At 41.4% G+C, this 12,902-nt stretch overlaps 2 protein-coding genes across 2 annotated transcripts in view; one reads left to right on the top strand and one right to left on the bottom strand.

Moving 5' to 3' along the window:
- Positions 1-304: 304 nt before the first annotated feature.
- LOC130178595 (BTB/POZ domain-containing protein 2-like) lies at positions 305-5,361 on the bottom strand. Its single transcript, XM_056390968.1, has 9 exons — positions 4,790-5,361; positions 4,546-4,665; positions 4,142-4,298; positions 3,539-3,644; positions 3,225-3,422; positions 2,888-3,080; positions 1,824-1,911; positions 1,574-1,720; positions 305-1,406 (listed from the first exon to the last, which is right to left on the bottom strand). The coding sequence occupies exons 1-9, from the start codon at positions 5,344-5,346 to the stop codon at positions 1,245-1,247; spliced, it is 1,728 nt and encodes a 575-aa protein (XP_056246943.1). The 5' UTR covers positions 5,347-5,361; the 3' UTR covers positions 305-1,244.
- A 2,740-nt stretch (positions 5,362-8,101) lies between these two features.
- The window catches only part of LOC130178599 (protein unc-13 homolog A-like), a 32,210-nt gene continuing 27,409 nt past the window's right edge, over positions 8,102-12,902 (top strand). The window contains exon 1 of the mRNA XM_056390971.1: positions 8,102-8,457. Coding sequence (XP_056246946.1) covers positions 8,436-8,457 — 22 coding nt within the window. The 5' untranslated portion in view covers positions 8,102-8,435. The remainder of the gene's footprint in view (positions 8,458-12,902) is intronic.

Here is a 12,902-nt window from a genome sequence, read left to right as displayed (position 1 = left end):
TTCTTGCTTACTTTAACTTTTTCTCTATTTATGTTTCATTCAATTTAGAAAAACAAAGTTCTGAACATAACCCTGTAAATTAGTGAGCTTTAGAGATGCTGATAGGTGCATTTGGTTGTGTTTGCCAAAGCTGGGCACTTTCCGCATCTCCAGTCTTTAAGCTATGCTAAGCTACGTGTCTGTTGAGTTCAGCCTAGCCTTATAATTAAAAGGACTGGTTTATGAGTGGTACCAATCTTCTCAAAATCTCTTCAAGGAAGCAAAATGTGGAATTTTTGTTTTAGATAAAAAACAAGCACCATGATCCTTTTCCTCACTCTTTAATCAATAGTTATTTCAAGTTACATATATAATGTTAATAAATGCCACTTTAATATACAACCCATTAACTTCCACACCATGAGGGAAAGCTCTTCCGCCCACACTTTTTAAAACAAAGCTGAAAAGAAACATATCTGAAGAGTCAGTGTGCATCCATAGAACTACCAAATGAACATATGCAAGGCCAAGAAGTGCAAGGTATCTTGGGTATAGGCAACTACCAAGCAAGGACACAAGATATCACAGATTGTATTGTATGTAGAAACCCAAAAATTATGCTTACCATAATCATATTGTTAAGATTAATTTTTAGTTTGGTTCAAATTCGCCAAGAGTTCATAAAGACTATGAGGTCTGTGAGTCTATGGAAGTTACAGCTGATGTGGAACTGAGTGGAAATGCTGGTCTGTACTGGACAATGATGAGGATCTTTTCTTGGCAAATCTGATGGACTGTACATTCATACAGTTGCGACTCTCCTTCGCACTAATGCTGTGGAGTACAGGAAGGGGAATCGTACAGCTCAAGTAGAATTCAGTGTCAAGCCTTATGCCATCAATCCACAGCAGTGACATGGATACTGTGAATGATCTAAGAGGCTCCTCCCTCCCTCTCTCCTTCCCTTGTGGAGTCGGTTACAGTCATGTCTGTTTCAGAGGCTGACATCACTACAACACAAAGGGATAAAAGGAAGCCGCTAAGAAAGAGAGAGACAGCATCTCAAATGACAAGCTACGCCCCATGTAGTGACCTACATCGCCTCACAGCTATTTGTCTTCCCATGTGGCCAACAGTAGTGCACTATATGGAGGGAACAGTATGATGTCTGACAGATTAGTCCCCAGTACGGCTGCTGAGGTGTGGCCCTGCGCTGGTGTCAGGTTGTCACATTTGATGGAAGATCGTTGCGATGTCAGAGGTGACTATGTGTAGAAGATGACTTCAGGTATCTGTCCGTCCTCTACGGAAGTGCCATTGTTGTTGCCTGCTGCGTAGCAGAAGGTGAAACAGGTCTTTGTGCCGGTGGATGATGACTCATGTGTTACCTTTCGCATTCCCTTAGTCCCATAATGAGAATCTGGACCCTGCAACCCGGACAAAGAAAGTGAATACATACTGCACAGTAGCAAGTTGGATTATCTAATATTACTATTAAGGAGGAAAATACACAATTTTACCAACTGCTAAACAGTGTAGTACAATAAGTTTCATGTTTTGTATCGTGTATCTATTATTACAACACTTCCCAGACCTTAAGTGTAGCACAGGCAGTGTAGTTGACGTTGGGTAGTATCTCCACCGGTTCTTTGAACATGACTCTGAAGGTGTTGGCTGACCCATCACAGCTGAAGCCTGTATCATTCTGGCCCAGCACCGTGTTGCTGTCTGTGTGAATTATCTGCATGAACAGAGGGTAGTCACAAACATCAGAAATATGTTATACAGCACACCTGCACACAGTGAAACTAGACACAACATTTCTGTGGGGTTAGGGTCCATACCTGTATGTTGACTTGGTAGTCTGTGGGTCCATGTATAGAGCCGTAAAGGCCGAACCCAACCACAAATATCCTCCTATTTACTGAGAACCTGAGAGGAAACAGAGCAGGAACATATTAATAAAGGTTTTCATATGCAACTCTGCTGAGCTGGGTACAATTGTATATACATTATGGTGTGTTATATTATTTTGTCTCCCAAAGCAGCTTTCTATTAAGAAAACAGACCTTTTTCACATTAGACACTTTGACTTGTCAAAGCAGGAAAAGCATGTGTGAAACTAATAACATTAACGATGACTGGTCCTTTTAAACGTCTCAGTAATCTATGACAGCGAGCCAGCCTGCAAACTGGGGCACCTAAGTGGAGCAGAGCACATCATTAATGTTAGTAGCTACACCTGTGCTTTTCCTGCTTCAACAAGACAAAATATTTCCTGTGAAAGAAAAGGTCTATTCGAGACCACAGTTTTCATCCATAATGACTTTTTGGCAATATTGTCTACCAAGACTGGGGCTAGTAAATACTCTGCATGTGTGTAAATTCATACTCTATGTAGTGCTCTCAAAAATTCCAACAATGGAAACAAAAAGTAATATCCAAGACATGTACACTACTACATGCTAACAATCCCACAATGCAATGTGCCATATTTCATAGATGTGAAAATTCCGGTGCTGTGACTGTACACCTGTCAGTGATGATACTAATTGATGATTTAGTGTCTGAAATGACTATTGAGTGTCTACTGCAGATGGAGTAGTGGATGAGTGGACAAGGGAGAAAATTGTGGAAATACAAAATGCTGAAGTTGAAAAATGTGTAAATACAGCCAGTGTAATGTATACTGAAAGAATGGTGCCTTTTATTTTCTCATTCTTGGGTTAAACTGTGAGAGCAGACTCGTTTTCACTGACTATAGTGTAATTATCTTGGCAGACAATTTTGTCTGTAAATAATTGATTTAATTTAATTAATATTTCATGATATCTCCTTAAATTTAGAGTCTATTTTTGCAAAGAGGCTAAGATTGTAATTAATTTTTTTTAAAATACTCTTCACTGACCGTATGCGGTCGCTTGTTCCACTGTAGCCCCAGCGGCTCTCCACCTGTCCAAAGCGTGTGATGCTACACTCCTTCCCGCGGAGGCAGCAGCGAGGCCGGTCGATGAAATCTACACGGGGCTTTGGGTTTACTGTGAAATGGAGGAAGAGACTTACCACCTCTCTGTCAGTAAGAATACTGGACTGGGCTGGACCTGAAGGCACATGACAGGACCAAAAGACAAAGATCAGAGCCTGAAGTCTGTATTTTGGGAGAGAGAAGAATCAACAAAGAGCGAGAGAGCAGTGCAAACATAAAAAGAAAAGAAACAACATTGGTTTACTGTGCTGTCATTCACCTGCAGCAAACTCCTCGATGGTCATGAGAGGGAAGCGGATGAGTGTGAGAGCTTTGCCCAGGACTTTGCGTTTGTTCTCGGGTGTGGGCTGCAACTGCTGCCTGTGAGCCTCAGCCTCAGCCCAACGCACCGCAGCTCCAAACAAACGCACCTCCCTCACTCCCAGAGTATCCCTCTCCAACACTGCCACCAATGTATCTAAAGTAACAAGCGATACAAATTAATGGTGAGCTAGGCAGCCAGTCTGAGATACATGTTGCAACTAACAGCCGTCAAAGGAATGGCAAGATTCATTGTGAGCGAGGAGACATTACCCAAGTCTATGTCTGTAAAGCCTTCAGCAGCGAGAGCGTCTCCAGTGTTCTTGTCAATATTTTCTAGACAAAGGCTGGCAAGCTGAGGCTCATCAAACAACCGTGCCTGAAAAAAATTATACATCAGTTTAAGAAATGCATTTGTAAATAACTTCACTTAAAAGAGTGTTGATTCAATAAGTTTTGTGTGGCAGAAAAAATAACTACTATAAGTTTTATTTGGGGTGGAGTCATGTAAATATGCACCAGAATGAAAAGTTCAAGGCAGCAAAAATAAAAAATGTCTAGCCTCTCTGTTGTTATCTTCAAGTTGTAAGAGCCTGTAGAGTTTTTCACTTGTATGTAGTGAAGTATGTACACGATTGACAACAGTTTTTTCCAACTGCAAAACAGATCATGAACGTCTTGGACATCTGATGCCCCCTGAGGGATTTGCACCATGAGGAACTGCTGTGTATAACGTGCGTATCTGTGACATGATGGTGGATATGTGAATGTGAATTGCATCCATGTGTTTGTGTCTCAGCAGTGATGTTGACAAAACCGTTCCCGTTACACTGATACGACAAGAAGAGGTCGACATTGAGAGTTCAGGGAACTCACCTGTGTAAGTAGCATGAAAGCATTGTCTGCTCTCAGGTTCTTTTTGAGGAACTCCACACAGTGAGCCTCCAGGGCTGGCACTGCGTACTTCTTAGCTGTATAAAGTGTGGTCATCACTGTCTCAGGCCCGATCTGGACTTCATCAGAGTAGAGAAACCTGTGGGAGATACACAAATTAAACAAGACAGCCAAATTTCATTGTGTTATGTTAGTGATTTGAATGCTCAACTGAATAATAATCATAATGGATTGATGTTGCATCATCCGAGCTTATTTAGCTGCCAATTATTACTGCTATCCAAATGCTGATATAATAATAGCAACAGCTATAATAATACTGATACACGTCCAATTTCAGGACATGCAAATCATCAGTTTAAATGACACACATTCCGCCTCATTACTTTAGCAGCGCCAGAAAAGCAGCTGGTTCCACATCAGGAAGCTCGATTTCCGTTGAGGTCGTCGCCATCCCACCGTTGAACATCGCATCAAACACTGCGCTCCCCACGGCCAGAACAAACCTGACAATGTCAACAGTCACAGCAACAACAAACAACAACACAGAGGTCAGGCGTTTTCGCTTTGCACATTCAGACCTAGCTAGCTGATGTTGGATGTTGTTCATACTGCAGTTAATCCTCTTACCTGTGTGCAGGTATCCTCTGAACCCCCATTCCTTTGCCCACTAAAAAATGAACGTCACTGAGCACCTCGTTGTTGAACAGGAAAGCAAATCTCTCCTTGACCGTGCTCTTCGTTGCTTGCCAGTTGTACACTGGCTCTCGGTACACCAGCACAGACGCAGCTGCCGGAGTGGCGGTCGGTGCTGCCGCCTGGGAGGCGTTTGACGCTGCGGCGGTTGCCATGTTGGACGCCGGGGTGGCCATGGCTCCGGCTGCCGCAGCACCTGCCGCAGCGGACTGCTGCAGGGAGTTCTGCGCAGTCGGCGGAGCTCCGGTCGAAACACCGTTGCTGTCTCCGCCGACAGGCCCCAGCTGCGGGTTGGGGCGCCTCGCTCCTCCCTGCGCTCCCCCAGCCGCACCGACCGCTCCGCCGTTGGATGCTGGCATGGAGAAAACGCTGTTACTGGGCTGGCTGTTTCCCAAAGGACCCGGACCGGAGAAATTAAGGCAAGGAGGCCTGCCGCTGTTGTCTCCAGCAGCCATCTTGAATTTAGCGTAGGCGTAAACAACACACTTCATCGTTTTGTGTATATCTAGTAGTCTCGACAGCCATAGCTTCATTTTGCTTCCCCCTGGCGTTTATTACTGATAATACAAGCTGCTCTCCACCTGCACAGGAGGTATATTTTCCTATAACACAAGCATAAACACGCTCCTGTTTATGATTAATTATCGCAAAAATGCAAACTTTTTGCAATAATGGTTAAGGCGTTGCTGTGGCAGTTCCTGTTTAAAATCTGTCCATGGAGAACAGTGTAAAACCTGTGCAGATTAGGCTATTCTACTGGAACACAACAGGCATTTGAGTCCAGACTATTTAGTGCCCATATTCAGCCTGTTATTGCCCTGATCACACAGACCTCTGCCACATAACTGTCCGGTAAATTTAAGCTATCATTAAACATGACTGGTAAGGAGACATTTGACACTATCATGCTATTAACCACTGACCCACTATTGAACAAATAACTATTCAATATTGCAGTCATTACCATCACTGATAGTAAATGATTTCGAAATGAATGTTTGCATGGTTTTGCAGCTGCAGTGCACTCTCTCCTGCTGTAATAAAACAAAAATAATATTAGTGAAAAATTGTGATACTTTGTGAGTAAATATTGCGCTTGATTTCACAAAGACAAATTTTACCCCAAGCTTAAAATGTATGGAGCTAAATTGAGGTTTAAGGAACTAAGATAATTTTTTTTACAAGATAAACCCATTTATGGCTTTTTAACATTAATCTAAACATAATCTAAATAGTAAAGTGTAAAGACCTTGGACAATATAAAGCATGGTATCTTTTACAGTGATGATGATGATGATGATGATGATGATATACTTGGATATCAGGGTTATGAGCTGCGATTCAGAGCCACAGCAGTATTTTATTATGTTTAGCTTAATATGTGTATACTGTGAGTTTAATATGTACACTCTTTGCATCTCTTAAGCCTTAAGTGGCTGCTCTGAACATTGTGTGTGTTTCATCTCAATGTTTTGCTTTGCAGCAGTGAGACTCTTTGGAAATAATTCTCCTTTGTTTTTGATACTTCATCATATCCACTTGCACCATCTCTGTTTCTTGTCATCCTCTGACAGACTCAGCACTTATGGGATTCATGTTTGATGGTCTCCATTCCTCTGGAGAGCTCAAGTTCTTTCTCCATATCACTTCCTCTCTTTGTCAGTGTGGCAAAACAAACACCAAGATATGCTCACATTGCCCACATACTGACTCACACCTAGTGCTGGACATGCTCACCCTGTATACTGATGGGTTCAGTTGTATCAGTTAGCATTGTCCTGTATAATAAGTAAAGGTACTGCCATTTACCAGTGTTTTGAGTAAGTAGAATTTATTTGTTTTATATTTACAGATTACACATTTACTCACTGATTGTCAATCTATTCACACAAATATCATTTAGACAAATCTACCTCCACAGACAGGAGATGAAAAAGTGTTGACAGCACAGGATTAAGAAAAGAGGAGGAAAGGAGAGCAGAAGTGGAGCAGATGTAAGAGAATAAGATATGCTTTTAATATTTTTACATCTTCAGTTTATGGACAGAAATATTAAAACTATTTTTGTTTTATATTTTCTTTGAGTGGAGGGCATTTCCAGTAATAGATGAGTGGAGCTGAAGAGGAGGAAATGAGAACAGAGTGATCAGGAGTAGATCAAATAAAATACTGTATGATAATATTACAGTACATGTCCATGTTGTTTATCCTATGATGCTTTTCCTTAAAGAAATGTAATATCATTAGAGTAAATGTTCTTCTGTTGGCCCCAGCTCAGAGTATTGAAGACATTTGCTTGGCCTTGTTGTGGATCCATGACTGCTCAGTTAGTTCAGCACATATTATTATGGTCTGGATTTGTCATCTAAACATTAAATCTGTGAACGCTACTCCACTCGATGCTGTTTATGCCAAATTCATTCCCCACCTATGTCATAGGCCTATAAATTCAAAATATTAACATCATGTAATTTTTTCTTCTTTTTATGTGACAGTAGTGAAAATTAGTCATTGTCATCATGTGTTGTGTTGTGGTTTCCATATGATGGAGACAGAGAACAATTGGATTCAAAATATGATGCAGGCTCTGTATGATCTCCTGGAGAACTATCATGTTCTTCCCAAATAATGTACAAATGGCTTGATACAGTAAATAGTGCATGTAACTGCTGTGAATGGGGAAAAAACCCTTGGGGGAGCATGTCCCCTGTATATAGATTTAAGATGGGGCTAAGCTAACGCCCGAACATATGTCTGGCTCTGCCCCTGGTAAAAAAAAGTAGGCTACTATATTTCACTGAACTGTTTTGTTGTAGAAGTAGCCAAAGGAAGCATAAAATGGAAATGCCTGAGTAAAGAACAAGCACTTAGAAATTGTAATTCAGAACAGAGCTTGAGTAAATGTACTTAGTTATATCCCATCAATGCAATAAACAAATTATACCTGGAGCTTGGGGCCCTGGATGTCTGGGGCGATGGGTTGATTATCCAGGCTTACTGGATATCTACAAATGGATAATACGAGAAAAAGACAACTTTTCTGAGATGCTTTGTAACACTGAAAACAATGAATTAAATTCCTCGGCGTCATTTCATTGAGTGTATTACTGATAATAATTCAGAGCCATCCAGTTCCCGTCTCCTCCGTCCACCCCACCGTGAGGCCCACCTCCCCGCGCTTCCCCAAACCCCTGCCTGCTACTCATCAATCGTGACGTCAGGGCGGCGCGGCGCGGGGGAGCTGTCCTCGCGCGGTGGGTACTGCCGCTGAAACAAGATGGCTGTGCGCGCAGGAGGAGCAACTGAACAGGAGGAGAGCTGAGGCAATGCAGAGGAGGAAGAAGAGGGGGGCGAGGATTTCACTCCTGTGTGTCTTGTCCTGCTGAAAGAGCAACAGCTCCACAGAGAAACAGACGAACGCCGCTGACACGATGCTGTTTTGTTTCCGTTACCAGTTAGGGTAACGGTTTGGCGGTTTGAGTTGTATTTTTCTCAGTAACCAGGAGACAAACGGACTGACCAAACAAATCACGGAGCACTCAGCAGAGGACAGCCGGGGACGCTCACGCCGCTATCAGAGATGTCCCTGCTTTGTGTGGGAGGTAAGAGACGAAGCTGTTGAGGCACTGAAAGCCTCTGTGTTTGATGTTATTGAAGTATCACTTGCTCACGGTTTAAATGCACCAGCTGTCTGACAGAGGTAGAGCCTGCGGGCTGTCAGCTCCTTGGAAAAGTCAGTGTAGCCCGAGCAGCAGCGGAGGGTTTGTGCTGAATAGTCATTAAATCATACACCAGCTCTGCTCGACTTACATTAATGGGGGGTTGCCACTGGGATACTTATAACGACACTGTTGCTGAATGACATGTTTGTTTGAATTTACTATTTGGCCTTAAGTAAAGATGCCTTGTATGGAGGATTTATCTGACAGCAAAAAGAGATAAATTGCTACAGGCTAGCCCAGTCGTGACTGTTAGTGCTACCAGCAAACATTCACAGGCTGTTTGAGTTTCTATAAATGTCTACATGGAGGATGAAAACCGCTGTTTCCTCCCCTAGCGAGTACTGTTGCGGCTGCTGTGTGTAAATGTTTGTGTGTGTGTGTGTGTGTGTGTGTGTGTGTGTGTGTGTGTGTGTGTGTGTGTGTGTGTGTGTGTGTGTGTGTGTGTGTCATCCACTCTGTTCATTCATGCGTGGGTAGTCAGAGGAGGAGGACGAGGAAAAGCCCCTGCCGCTGCCGCTGCCGCTGCCGCACCGCATGCAGCCTTCGCTTTGCCGCTTTGCTGTAGTCGTGAGGGAATACTCGCAGCCGGCTGGAGGTGCGCGTCATTTCTCAACGTTTTCCCTGAAACGATGCGTCACCTCCTCCCACCAGACTCCCTGAAAGCACCTGATGCTGACACTGTTGCCTGTCAGTGCGATGAATAAGCATCTGCTGTGATTTCTCATGAAGTAAATGCACTTCCAGCTTCACATCCAGGGTGCAGAGGAATACGGCCCAAGATAAGAGAGACAGGACAAGTTTTGATGCTTTTGTTTGATAGATAGGTGTTGAATCAGCATAACTGCAAAAATTTTTCTTATGTTAACTCAAAATGAAATAAAAAGGAATAACAGACAGCAAGATTTTGCTGTGCAATTTACCCTCATTTGATTTAATTTTAAGCAGGAGGACCCTCAAAAGTATGTTTGATTTCACTTATAAACCCAAAACTATCAACCTGGAATTGGATTAGAGCTGCAACTAAAACTGATTTTCATTATTGATTATTTTCTAAATTGAAAATGTCAGAAAATAGTGTAAAATGCCACCAGTTGGATGAATGGATAGTCGATCCAAAGAAAATTAAATCAACAACTATTTTGATAATTGATCACAAAATCAAGCACAAAAGCCAAATATCTGGTTTCAGCTTTTACGTGTTGTATTCTTGTCTGATAATAAATTAAATATTTTGGGGGTTTGGACAGTTGATAGGACAAAATTAGACATTTGAAGACATCATCTTGGGCTTTAGAATAATGTGATGGGCATTTTTTTAACCATTTTCTGACATTTTCTAGTCCAAACCAATAATTGATTTGTTGAGAAAACAATTGGTAGAGTAAGCCATAATATAAAGCTAAAAAAACTCTCATAATGGAAGAAGTAAAATTACCAATATTTGCTAGAAAATTGACCTTCATATGTATTATATATTATTTATCAGAATATTTGCATATTTTTTTGTGAGGAAAGTTAGGGGGGTTTCAAAGTCACCTTCCATCCTTCCATACTTAAGGCCCATTACAGATGTTACCCCACCTTATTCAGTCCCACCAGGTCCACCCACTGACTGTTCCTGCTCTGAGTCAGTCCCAGGTGTCATTAAGACCCTGAGTGTTATTCATTCATAAACACTGGCTGCGGCTGTCAGTGTCGTAGACTACGAGACTTGGCAGAGAGCCTTCTTTCTGTTCCTGTTACATCATTCATGCTTACCTGACTGGAGCTATTTCTGGCCTCCACAGTACTTTGTGCCTCTTGAATAGGCCGCATTTCTTTGGAGCATCTGCCGACAAAGCAGAATTCAGACACAGATACAGATTAACTCTGAAAAACTTGGCCTCTTTTTCTGCAGATATCCCACTTACTTTCACGAGCAGTTTTCTCCCTGTCTTGATTTGGACACTAAATCAGGGAGTGTAATGTCTCTGTCAGCAGTTGCAAAGACTGCTGCAGATCTGCGTGTATATATGATCCTTCAGAATAAGGCAATGTCTCTCTGAAACATGTCAGCCTGGTTTTGTCATTGGATGGCTGAACTCAGCTCACCAACTCCCTACTTTACATTCTCTGACAGTTCAAGTTGAAGGGTTTGCTTGATCCCCTGTCAAGTCTCTGTTTTCTTGGCAATCTGCTGAGTTCCCATAAGCCAGAGTATGCTGTGTCAGAGGTACTTCCTGAATGAAGTCTCTGCTCACAAGAAGGCATTGCACACAATTTACTATTGGGTCTTAGAGATTATGCTGTGTATCCTCTGAGAATAAGAATAAGAAGAATAAAATACCAGCCACACTTTGATTTTTTATGTTCTGTAAGTAATTTAATCAGATGGTGATAGATTGCTATAGCTTTGACCTCATTTTCAGAATCTAGGCTACTCACCCATAACCTACATTTCAGCCAATTGATCCAATGTTACAGCCCTTCACAGACTTATTTCCTATGAGTTATAGGCACGTAAATTTACAGTATGTGTGTGTTAGGGTCCTGTTGTCTGCTTAGATACATGCATTTGTGACAAAATATTGTTTGTGTGGGGCTTGTGGACATTTCTCATCGTAACTCACCCAGTCAGAGAGATTTATGAGTTTGTGCTATTATTAAGCTTCAGCTTTCCACTGTCGAAAATCCAATTCCTTTTTTATTGATCCTTCTCATGAACTGATATATTTCCAGGGCTGTTTTGGTGTTGAAACTGAAACACAGCAAGAAGCAGGCTTTGATCTTGTCTGCCAAAACAATGATGACATGGCTTGGTTTCATTCTTGTCTTCTCAATATTATATTAAATTATTACATTTTTTTGTTTTAAAAACTGAACTTGATTTCAAAAGGATGTTGAGTCCGTGCCTGAGCTGAAATTGAGCTTTAGTAAATAAGCAAACACACAACATGTATCTGTTTACATGTATCTGTGTTGCATGCATTGAGTTGACATTATAGTTGCTGAGGTATGAATGGAGGCAGAGATTTATATTTTTTTTATCATTGCTGCAGGTGGATGAGTGAGTCACTGCAGTTGATTGTGTGTGTGTGTGTGTGTGTCTGTGTGTCTGTGTGCGCTTCTGTTCATACTGATATAACAGCATGGCACTAAAGCTGCAGATTTAGAGTGTGTACGTATTGTTGCATGAAAGAAATATGAAAGAAATATGAAGTAAAAGGAGTGAGAAATACAAACTAAAATAAAAAAATAGAATAGAGCCTTGCTGACTCAGTGCAATTTTATATCAACTTTTCATTTTGTTGTGGTTACTATGGCGACTGGTTCTGATGTCGACTTTGGAGAATATTTGAGGAAAGTCATGGATTGGTGTTCATGTCGCATTTCTCAAGAGGTGATAAAAGTAAATATTTGGTTACATAACATACTCAGCTTGCGTTTGCATTTTACTGATAAAAACCTGTGTGTATGCTAAGTACAAACCTGCAGTGTGTTGTGGGGATCTTCTGGAGCAAGTGTGTGTGTAGGGTGGAAAGCAGCGGGTAGTAGAGCATTAAAAATGTATGTGTGAGTTACGTCAAAGCTGGTAAAGAGGTGCTGCAGAGAGAGCCTGGGCTTTAACTGTACACTGAAAATACACTAAAAAATCCTCTGAGACATCGAGTTTTATAAAGGTGGGAAATTTTCTCTTTGAATACTTGTACAATAAAGACATTCCCAAAGTTGGCAGACAAAATTGGGCCCTTATATTTGGACATATTACATTATAAAATCCTAAATAATGAAATGGTTTAAACCTGCTTTTACACTCCATCTACAATGACTATAATTAGAATTCCTGCTAATAAAAATGTCCTATTAATAATAAAAGAGCATGTCTGTCTGTTAAATCTGTGCTATGCTGTAGCATTGTATTGCATGTAGACATACTGCACTCTCTGTTTCTGTGTCCCACACGGATGAAACACAGCGGGAAAGCTGTCCATGTTTTTCCAGCACTGTGTGCTTCTATGTTTTGCCACCACACTTAGTGCCAACATGTCTGGACCTTATGGCAAAAAAGACAGAGCACTTAGTCCAAATATGCATAGTTGCAATTTTAGTTTGTTAGTCAACACTCATGTAGTATGTGAATGTGTATGCTGTTAATGGAGTGACTGGACAATATGTCTCAAATGTGCTAGAATTCCTATTCTATATGGTGTTTTTACAGTTATTTTCATTAGTTTCAGGTGGTATATTAAAATTCACAGACTGTGTTTTAATTTATCTTGAGTACCCTCTTGTTGTCTGTTCTCTGTGTAAAAGCCAAAACAGAGAACACAAGAGTGTTCAGAAAT

The sequence above is a fragment of the Seriola aureovittata genome, chromosome 12 (genome assembly GCF_021018895.1).
Source record: "Seriola aureovittata isolate HTS-2021-v1 ecotype China chromosome 12, ASM2101889v1, whole genome shotgun sequence".
In the NCBI taxonomy this organism is placed as follows: domain Eukaryota; kingdom Metazoa; phylum Chordata; class Actinopteri; order Carangiformes; family Carangidae; genus Seriola; species Seriola aureovittata.
This window is presented reverse-complemented; position numbering and strand designations above follow the sequence as displayed.

What these genes read in the sequence shown, in the direction of transcription:
- LOC130178595 (XM_056390968.1), bottom strand. Translation starts at nt 5,346, where the DNA reads ATGAAGTGTGTTGTTTACGCCTACGCTAAATTCAAGATGGCTGCTGGA. An exon ending in CTTTACAGACATAGACTTGG is followed by an intron (nt 3,423 to 3,538) that starts GTAATGTCTCCT and finishes TTGTTACTTTAG; the next exon opens with ATACATTGGTGGCAGTGTTG. An exon ending in GGAACAAGCGACCGCATACG is followed by an intron (nt 1,912 to 2,887) that starts GTCAGTGAAGAG and finishes GTTTCCTCTCAG; the next exon opens with GTTCTCAGTAAATAGGAGGA.